At 34.8% G+C, this 11,294-nt stretch overlaps 1 protein-coding gene across 1 annotated transcript; it reads right to left on the minus strand.

Annotated features, from left to right (window-relative positions):
* Positions 1-8,889: 8,889 nt before the first annotated feature.
* On the minus strand, positions 8,890-10,619 carry LOC120009650 (berberine bridge enzyme-like 17). The gene has a single exon (XM_038860308.1). It carries the CDS (start codon positions 10,581-10,583, stop codon positions 9,003-9,005), a length of 1,581 nt encoding a protein of 526 aa, XP_038716236.1. The 5' UTR covers positions 10,584-10,619; the 3' UTR covers positions 8,890-9,002.
* Positions 10,620-11,294: the final 675 nt, after the last annotated feature.

The raw sequence follows: 11,294 nt of genomic DNA on the forward strand, positions 1-11,294 counted from the left end.
CCTTCATGTGCTTGTGGTTCAAGTTTCAAGTCATTTAGACCTAAGTTGGTTAAGATATGATAATTGATGCTCTAACTTAGTCCATGTATGTTTGTTTTCAAAACTTAATTTCCAGCACTATCTCAAAAATATATAGTCATTTAAATTCAATTTATATAAATCAAATATTGCTTTAATGTTTCATTATCATTTATAAATGATTTAATATCATCAAAATTAGACATATAGGATCATAGGTCCAACAATCTCCCCCTTTTTGATGATTACAAAACATGCATGATATAAATGTCTATTTGATTGTAATTGAATTTAATATCAATTCAAAGTGCATTAAAAAGTTTAATGATATCAATTTAAAACAATTTTGAAACTCATATACAACTTTAGTTAAGTAAACTTAGCTCCCCCTTACTTTAACATCTATTCTCTCCCAATCATGGCATATACACTCCCCCATAAGTTATGCCTATATATGCATTTTGGCAAATGATTTTAATGCAATTTATCATAATGTCTCTCCCCCTTTTTGTAATAATTCAAAAAGTGGAGAACTAAGGGGTTGATGCAAGTTTTGTAAAAGATTTATAAGCATTTTTGAGATTTTATCACAAAAGTGATTTAAGACCATAAACATGCTTCAAATAATATCAAAACTAATTCTCATCAACAAATAGTCATGGCAACACACCAATTGAACTAATAGAACCTAAGTGACCCAATTTGGAGCCTATCACACTAAGTGACCCATGGCCTCCTAATGACACTAGGTTACTCCCCCTTCAATCATGCGTACCAATTTATACATTTAGCTGATAAGCACATATCACCAAGAAAATATAATAAGCAGTCAAGTTCAAACTTGGGATATCAATCAAACAAGGATATGCATTCAAGTAATATGCACTCAAGGTGCTTCACACAAACCCAATACATTTCTTAGTTTTATGAATCTATCCTTAGCTAAAGGCTTAGTGAACAAATCGGCAATATTATGTTCCCCTTCTACATGTTCAAGCACAATGTTCTTTTTAGCAACATGATCTCTAATGAAATGATGTCTAATGTCTATATGCTTAGCTTTACCATGATATCTAGGATTCTTAGACAAATGTATAGCACTTATGTTATCACAAAGAATTGGAATGTTTGAAAATTTCATATTAAAATCAAGCATTTGTTGTTTAATCCAAAGCAATTGGCAAGTACAACTACCAATAGCCATATATTCGGCTTCGGTAGTGCTCAAAGCAACACATGTTTGCTTCTTGGAGAACCAAGATATGAGCATATTTCTTAGGTATTGACAAGTACCACTAGTACTTTTCCTATTTATTTTGCAACCTGCAAAGTCGGCATCTACAAATGAATGCAAGTCAAATGAAGATTTCTTATCATACCACAACCCTAGGGAAGGTGTGTCCTTTAAGTACCTAAGAATATTCTTTATGGCCATGAGATGTGTTTGCTTAGGATTAGATTGAAATCTTGCACACATGCAAACACTAAACATAATATCGGGCCTAGATGCGGTCAAATAAAGTAAACTACCAATCATTGACCTATATCTCTTTTGATCAACATCATTACCATCTAGGTCGGGTTCTAATTTGGTTCCCACTCTCATAGGTGTGGATGAACCTTTAGAAATATCCATGCCAAACCTTTTTAATATCTCATTTGTATACTTAGTTTGACTAATGTGAGTGTCAAGTGGGGTTTGTTTAATTTGTAAACCTAGAAAGTAAGTCAACTCACCCATCATACTCATTTCAAATTCATTCTTCATGCATAATGCAAAATCTTCACATATAGATTCTAATGTAGCACCAAACACAATATCATCAACATATATTTGCACAATTAGCATATCAAGACCTTTGTATTTAATAAACAAAGTATCATCAATACTACCACATTGAAAACCATTTTCAAGCAAGAACTTAGACAATCTTTCATACCAAGCTCTAGGAGCTTGTTTTAAACCATATAAAGCCTTGTCTAGTTTGTAAACATGGTTTGGAAATTTCTTACTTTCAAATCCGGAAGGTTGTTTAACATAAACTTCCTCATTTATCACACCATTTAAAAATGCACTTTTCACATCCATTTGAAAAAGTTTGATATTTTTGTAACATGCAAATGCAAGCAATAATCTAATAGCCTCTAACCTTGCAACCGGTGCAAAGGTTTCATCAAAGTCAATGCCCTCTTCTTGGCAATATCCTTGGGCCACTAATCTAGCTTTGTTCCTAGTTACATTACCATTTTCATCCATCTTATTCCTATAGACCCATTTTGTTCCTATAATGGTGTGGTCTTTAGGTTTAGGACAAAGAGTCCAAACCTTACTTCTCTCAAATTGTTCTAACTCCTCTTGCATGGCATACACCCAATCATCATCATGCAAAGCATCACGTACATTTTTAGGCTCTACTAAAGAAAGCATGGCAAAAGAGTTTAAAGGATTAGAATTGACCGTAGAGTCCCTTTTGGCTCTTAGTTGCCTTCCTTGATGCAAGTCTCCAATAATTAGTTCTTTTGGATGAGACTTCATCACCTTGTATTTGTGAACACCCGGTTGTTCCATAGCATTTTCAGCTTCATTTTGTCCTTCATTTCCCTCGGGTTCACCTTCACTTTCTTCATTTGGTGGTGTTTCTTAATTTGAGATATTCATCTCCCTTAAGTTCTCCACCAAAGGGACATCATCTTCATCTTCTTCTAACAATTGTACTCCATGTGTACCTTCATTTTTGTGCTTCAAAGGATGTTCCAAATCTGAAAATTTATTTTCTACACGCACATTTGGAGCAAGTGTGGTCATATCATCAAATTTAACATTTACACTTTCTTCCACAATTTTAGTTCTAGAGTTAAATACTCTATATGCTTTAGATGATGATGAATATCCTAAAAATATTCCAATGTCACTCTTTGCATCAAATTTATCCAAATTGTCTTTGGTATTTAAAATAAAACATTTAGCACCAAAAACCTTAAAGTAATCTACTTTAGGTTTCTTGCAATACAAGAGTTCATAAGGAGTTTTCTTTAATCCTTTTCTAATGCTAAGTCTATTACTCACATAACATGCATTACTAGTAGCTTCGGCCCAAAAATATTTAGAAAGATTATATTCTAGAAGCATGGTTCTTCCTAGTTCTTGTAAAGTTCTATTCTTCCTTTCTACAACCCCATTTTGTTGAGGTGTCCTAGGAGCACTAAACTCGTGTTTAATACCAAAAGAAGCACACAAAGAATCAAAATTAGCATTTTCAAATTCACCTCCATGGTCACTTCTAATTTTTGAAACCTTTAAGTTATGCTCATTTTGCAATCTCCTAAGTAAGTTTTCAAAAAACATGCAATGCATCACTTTTATGCACAAGAAACAAACACCATGTAAATCTAGTATAATCATCCACAATAACAAATGCATAGTATTTTTCACCTAGACTCCTAACTCTACTAGGACCAAATAAATCCATATGTAACAATTCTAGAGGCCTAGAAGTACTAATATCAAGTTTAGGCTTAAAAGACTCTTTAGTTTGTTTACCCCTAACACAAACATCACAAACATGTTCAACATTGAAATTTAACTTAGGCAATCCTCTAATAAGTTCATTGGCACACAACTTTTTCAATGTAGACATTCCGATATGACCTAATCTTCTATGCCAATGGAAAGCATCATCATTCTTAGCAAGCAAGCAAGATATTTTAGAATTTTTCATAGCATCAAAATGCATTACATACATATCACCACTTCTACTTCCTAATTTCACAACATTACCATAAACATCAAACACATAACATTTATCATTTTTGAAAAGAATATCAAAGCCTTTATCGGCTAAATGACTAACACTCAATAAATTAAAAGATAAATTTTCAACCAATCTTACTTTACTAAGGGAGAAAGAAGAGTTACCTATGGATCCCAAGCCTAGGATCTTACCTTTGACCTTGTCTCCAAAGGTCACAAATCCTCCATTCTTCTTTGCTTCAAAGGATGTGAATAATGAAGCATCTCCCGTCATGTGTCTAGAACAACCACTATCCAAATACCATTTGCATGACTCGGATTTGGATTTTAAGCACACCTAGATAAACACATGTTTAATATACCTTAGGTATCCAAACTTTGGATCCTTTGGGGTTAGTAGCAATAAAGGCATATGCATCAATTTTGAAAGTTCTCATCACATATGCTTTCTTTTCAAAGTCATTCAACCCTTTAGGCACCCAAACCTTCTTCACATAAACTTTCCTCTTCCTAGGTGTAGTTCCCTTAGGAACATTAGCCTTACCCTTGGGGTAGGTACCATTTTTGTTCAAGTTGACCGTGGCCTCCTTAGCCTCTAGGGTGTCCGTAAGTTTCATAGGATCATATCCTAATCCACTCTTGTCAAGATAATGTCTTTGAGATGCAAGAAGTTCATCCAATTTAGAAGAACTCATAGAAAATTTTGAAAATTGTTTTTCAAGCATATTGTATTTCTCATTGGCCATATCAAGCTCTTTTTGTAGAGAAGAAGAGTTAGGCATAATAATGCACTCATGATCATCCCATGTATCCAACTCACCTTCTAGCTCATGAATCCTAGCATGCAAAGCATCTAAATCATGTGAATTGCTAGATGATGCAATGTTACTAGAATTAACACATGCTTTCAATTGATCTTTTAAATCCTCATTTTCTTGAACTAATGCATCAAGTGAAAAACATACATCATCATATTTAGATTTCAAATCACAACACTCATTTAGATGCATTTTTTCTACTTTAGAAAGTCTACTAACTTCTTTCTTAGCATGCTTGTGTTTATGCATCAATTTCTCATAAGCAATATAAAGTTCATTATAAACACAAGAGAGCTCATCATAAGAAGGTTTAGAAGATGTTACCATCTCATCCGAATTTGATGAGGACACTTCCTCTTCCTCATTTGCCATGAGACATAAGTTGGCTTGGAGTTCCTCTTCACTATCACTTGAAGATGATGATGAAGAATCATCCCAAGTGGCCTTGAATGCCTTCTTCTCCTTCTTCCCTTTTTCCTTCTTCTTCTCTTTCTCTCTATATTCCTTATGCTTCTTCTTTTGAAGCTTAGGGCAATCGGCCATAAAGTGACCTACTTTGCCACACTTAAAGCTAGTACTCTTTTCTTTCCCTTTCTCCTCTCTCTTTTCTTTAAAAGCCTTTCTATTCTTGAATCCTCAACGTTTGTTCATCTTCAAGAACTTCTTGAAATGCTTAGCTAATAGGGCTGCCCCTATTTCACTATCATCATCACTAGAATCCGAACTAGTGTCACTATTGATCCTAAGAGCTAAGCCATTTTTCTTAGGTGGTGCATCTTCCTCATCTAATCTTGACATCTCCAACTCATGTGTCATTAGACTTCCTATTAATTCCTCTATCTTAAGCTTCCTAAGGTCTTTAGCCTCTTTAATGGCTACTACCTTATCTTTCCAAATCCTAGGTAAACTCCTAAGGATCTTTTGGACCTTATCAACTTCCTCATATGGTTTGTTCAAGGCTTCTAATTCATTACATATGCAAGTAAGTCTAGAAAACATCTCCCTAATGCTCTCACCCTTCTTCATTCTAAAGGTCTCAAACTCGGTGACTAGCATGTTTATCTTAAAGTCCTTCACTTGACTTGTTCCTTCATGCTTCAATTCTAACATATCCCAAATCTCCTTTGCACTCTTACATTGAGCTATGTAATCAAACTCACTCCTAATAAGTGCAATGTGCAAAGTGTTGATTGCCTTATTATTTAGGCTAAGTAATCTCTTATCTTCCTTAGTAAACTCACTCTTTTCCTTATCTACCATCTCATCACCCAAAAGTTTCTTAGGAACATAAGGACCATTCTCTACAACTTCCCACAAATCATAATCAATGGAATTTATAAAAATTTTCATCCTATTTTTCCACAAACCGTATTGCAAGCCATTGAAAAATGGTGGTCTATTCATGGATAGGCCTTCGGCCTCACCATAAGAATTAATATTTGCCATAAATATGCCAAATAGGATATAACTCCTGGTTTTAGCTAACCTGCTCCGATACCAATTGACGGATCGAGTTTAACACAAGAGGAGGGGGGTGAATTGTGTCCCCAAATTCCAATTGGAATCCCTGTTTAAATTTAAACAAATTAATGACAATTAACACATAGCACACAAATTTGGACTCTAATGATTATCCTAATCAATATTCAATCCAATGCAAGATGTGATACAATATAGTGAATGACCAAATATCAAATAATCAAGATTTGCACAAAACAGATTTTCGAACAACACACTGCGCACAGATTGTTCAACTCAGGTTTCACCTATCAAATGATGTCGAAATGCAACAACATTTTATATGCAATGTCACAACACCTTAATAAACACTATATCAAAATTTCAGATCAAAATTAAAAGTTTAAGTAAGTCTGCTAATCTCGGACAGATTAGGGTTTTGAAAATCCTGCAGTTTGAAACAAGTAGTAAATATAAACAAGTAAACAAAGAAATCAACACAGCGATTTATAGTAGTTCGGAGACCCTTCTCCTACGTCTACTACCTAGATTCACCAACCTAGGATTTTCCCAACTCCACTAAGGTGTGGTTTTAAGAGACCCACAAAACTCCTTACACCAAGGGTTTCTAAGAACTCCCTCAAACTTCAATGTTTACAATTTCCCCTAACAAAGAGAATTTCTCAATGGGATTTTCAGCCAAGGTTCTCACAGGTTACCTCAAAGGTATTTGGTGTGGAACTCTCAAGATTACAACAACACTCTCAAAGATAGGATTTTAAGAACAAGAGAGGTTTAGATTGTAAGTAAACAAAGCCTAAAGGATATAGGAACTTCCCTTTTGCAAAAGCAAGAGTAGTGAGAAGTCCTTGATTGTAGAGGCTTGTATTGGAGAAGATTGTTGTAGCAAATAGCAAGAAAGCTTGATGATTGATGAACTTGATAGCAAGAGGTTTCTCTCAAGGATAATTTTCAATTTGCTTCTCCAAGTTGTATGAAAGGGAAGATCCTCTTTTAAAGGCAATTCTCTCCTATGCTTGCAGCCATTGGATCAAACTTCAAGAGTTGATCTCTACCATCCATTGCAGCTCCTAATCTTGGTCATTGATGATTTGAGCAAACAAATCTCCACCATAGAGCATATAGACGTTGCACATGCTCCTTTTTTAAGTCAAAAATTGCAAGCAAGAAAGTTGTCTTATGCACAACCATTTGATCAATGTATGTCTTCAAATCTTGACCATTCAAACTCTCTTTAATTCTCAACCATGGATGTAGATTGTACTATGCCATCTTGTCCCTTCATTTTGAATCAAAGACTTCAAAAGTGATCTTTTAGTCAATGATCTTGTTTGATTGCACCAACCTAACTTTCTTGGTAGCACATGTCTTGAGTGAAAATGTCAAACAAGAATATATCACTAATGATAGAGAGGACAAGGTTTGTCCCACATGTTTGAAAAAATTTGTATCTCCATGAAGACCACAACCAATAGCCTCAATGTTGGATTCATTCAACTTGATTAAATGCCTTAGTGGAAAGTTGGCAAATATAGGATTTTTCATAGTTTCCTAGAGCTCCAAGCTCATTCTTAGAAACAGGACTTCGACACTCTTGAACATACTGAATTCCGAGCCATATGAGACCACAATGATGATTAACCTACAAGGAAATAGGAGGTAGAACTCCCCTTGCATGTAAGCTCAAAGAGCTTCATATAGAGCGCATAGGTTAATTACATTAGAAAAACAACCCAGAAAATTCATATTACTGCATGATAAATCATTTTATATGTATTAGAATGTCCATGTAAAATTTCATAACAATCGGAAATCGTTTGGTCACTCAACCAAGCAATTAGATCACTAATGGTGAAACCGATAAATTCTAAGTGTAAATTCAAAGTCATTTTACAAACTCAGTGTAAATGACCTTTTCTCTTGAACTTTACCAAATCAAATATGTTCATAGTGATGAAACTAAGATGCACACGAAATTTCATTTAAATCAGAGTTCATTTGGTTCACCACGTTCACAAAGAACACATATGTACAAAATTAGGTAAAACCTAGTTTTGGCGGAATTTAAACATATGACCAAATATATATGTGATGCATTTAATTTCTCATGATCATAGTCCTAGAACATATATTAAACCTTCATGTGCATGTGGTTCAAGTTTCAAGTCATTTAGACCTAAGTTGGTTAAGATACGATAATTGATGCTCTAACTTAGTTCATGTATGTTTGTTTTCAAAACTTAATTTCCAGCACTATCTCAAAAATATATAGTCATTTAAATTCAATTCATATAAATCAAATATTGCTTTAATGTTTCATTATCATTTATAAATGATTTAATATCATCAAAATTAGACATATAGGACCATAGGTCCAACAGAAATTGTCTTTGGGCTTGAGTAGTTTGTTTATTTGATTGGTTGTGTGTGTCCTCCGTCTGTCTACCACCATATATATCTTCTGTCTTTGCACGAAAATCTCCTCCATAAACCATGATTTCTCTGCAGTTATCCTTGATTCATGCCATCTTCTGTCAGTTTGAAACCATTACCACATTACCACTTCTTCATGTTAGTTTTCCCTTAAATCTTTCACAAGCTGCCACTGGACCATCTTGTTATAAGTGTCACCACTTCTTTCTCTTTTCATGGACCGTTCTCAGCACAACTCTACCTGACAGTTACTCATCAAATGGGCTTCTATTCTTCAATAATATGGGTTTATGGGCTGTGATAAAACATGATAGACCGTATGGACTGCACCTTGGGCCTTGTACATGGACTAGGCTTATTAGGCCCAAGATATTTTTTGATGCCAACACATTGTAAAATAACATTGACTGCAAAAATATGAAATCCAAGTTTTATTGTCTGAAATGATATACATATATCTATTTGTGAAATCCAAGTTTTATTGTCTGAAATGATACATATATCTATATGTGTGCAACTGCAGGTGGAATACTCTGTTCATGAATGAAGAAATTAGAAGGATCAACTTTAGCCTTCACTTGTGTCAACCTCCAGAAATTGTTCTTGAAGTACTTAGTTCCATAAGCAGTAGCATTTTCCCACACTATTTTATCGCTCTTACCGCTTCCAATATCATTGTCTCTGTAATTCTGAAATGCCTCTCTTGGGCTTTTTGACACATATGGAGTCATACCCTCATAAAACCACCTCAGCACATCTTCATTGTAATCAGTATCACTCTCATTAGTCCATATTATTGCATACCAAATCTTGAAGAGATTACCGAATCGATGAGGGAATGGCAATGCAGTCTCTGGGATCTTATTCATTATTCCGCCATACGGATTCCATTGCATCATTATATTGGTTCTTGTGCTGATCATATTCTTCCATATGGTTTCCAAGCCTTGTTTTGAGATGGGTTTTTTCACATAATCAGATTTCAACTTGGTAAACACCTCAGCACCTTCTGCCCTATCAAGTAGAACATCAATGGATGTTCCATTTGGAAACTCTGCCCAATAAAGAAGAGATTCAACCCATCTCATTTCATGGCAGTCCTGCTTTCGTAGACCCAACTCTGGGAAGCTACTTTGCATCAGAGTAAGAAGATTGTTTGCTTGACCTAAAAAGAATCCAATGAAAGCAATGTTCACTGTTCCATTTTCTAGTTGTGGCATTACTCTTATGAAGAGCTCATCAGGCAATAAACTAGCAACTTGTTGCCACCGATAAACGATATCAGTAGCATTTTGTGCTAGATTCCTGTGAACCCTGAACACGGTCACATTTCCTGGGACAGGAACCAATTTAAATTGCCAGGCAAGTATGACACCAAAGCTTGCACCCCCACCTCCTCTAATAGCCCAAAACAGGTCTTCTCCCATTGATTTCCTATCCAAGATTCGACCATTGACGTCGACTATTCTTGCATCAATAACATTATCAACAGAAAGACCATATTTTCTCATCATATTACCATACCCACCACCAGAAACGTGTCCACCAAGACCTATGGTAGGACATACACCAGCAGGAAAGCCAAGAAAATTACTTGTGTTGGCTATTTTGTAGTAGAGTTCACCAAGTGTTGCTCCTGCTTGAGCCCAAGCAGTACTACTACTGGCATTTCCAAGCTCGATATCGATGGATCGAAGATTAAACATGTCAAGGACAATGAATGGGACATCGGATCGGAACGAAAGTCCCTCGAAATCATGTCCACCACTTCTGATTCTGACTTGCAGGAGATGTGTTTTAGCACAAACAACAGTTGATTGGACATGAGGTTCTTCCAGCGCTGTGATTATTGCTAGAGGTTTTGGAATTGGGAGTGTTGTGAATCTTTTGTTTCTGATGTATGATGTGAGAACAGACTCAAATGAAGGATTGGTTTGGCTGTAAATGGCATTGGAGATCGAATTTGATTGGTTAGTAAGGCATTGTAGAAAGTTGTCGAGAAGGGTTTGGGTAGGAATGGCCCATGAAACTGAAAAGAGAGAGATTGAAAATATTAGCACTTGAAGAGAAATTGTCCCCTTCATTTCTATTTTTTTTTGGTTCTGCAATTTCTGACAGAAATACTTACGATGGATTTTACAATGTACAATCATGTACATTTATAGAGAGCAAAACACATGTATGTTTCGCTGTACTTGAGATTTTCTGGTCAAACACTCTTCATACATCAAAAAAGTCCACTATTGTGGCAATAAATTCATTCATCAAATTTGGATATGTTTGTGGGTATCCCAATAATCTCAACTAGTGAGTTATACCCATAAGACTCAAGTGAATTCGTGGGTTTCACACAGTGTTGTTACCGCAGGTTCAATTAAAAAATAAAAAATATATTATAATTAAACTTAATGGTAAAAAATAAAAATAAAAAACAAAATAATGAAATGTGATCATCCAAAAAAATCCGTATGTAATATTGACATTTAAAAATGTAATAATAATATATTATATTGATATATTTTGATAATTGATATACATATATTGATATTATCATATTACATGTAGAAAAATGAAATATATATATAATGAAATTACAAAAGAATTCAATGTTTTATAGTTATTTAACCCTAAAAAATAATCTTTTTGGCTCATATAAAATTGGTACGTCATAGGGTTTCTGGTTTGACTAGCTGGCACGGTCCGTTTCTCACAACACTGGTTTCACATGCTTCACATGATACACATGAAATTCAGTGCATACAACTTAATAGTTGTGATAATTGGGATATCAATTG

This window comes from Tripterygium wilfordii, chromosome 11 (genome assembly GCF_013401445.1).
Source record: "Tripterygium wilfordii isolate XIE 37 chromosome 11, ASM1340144v1, whole genome shotgun sequence".
In the NCBI taxonomy this organism is placed as follows: domain Eukaryota; kingdom Viridiplantae; phylum Streptophyta; class Magnoliopsida; order Celastrales; family Celastraceae; genus Tripterygium; species Tripterygium wilfordii.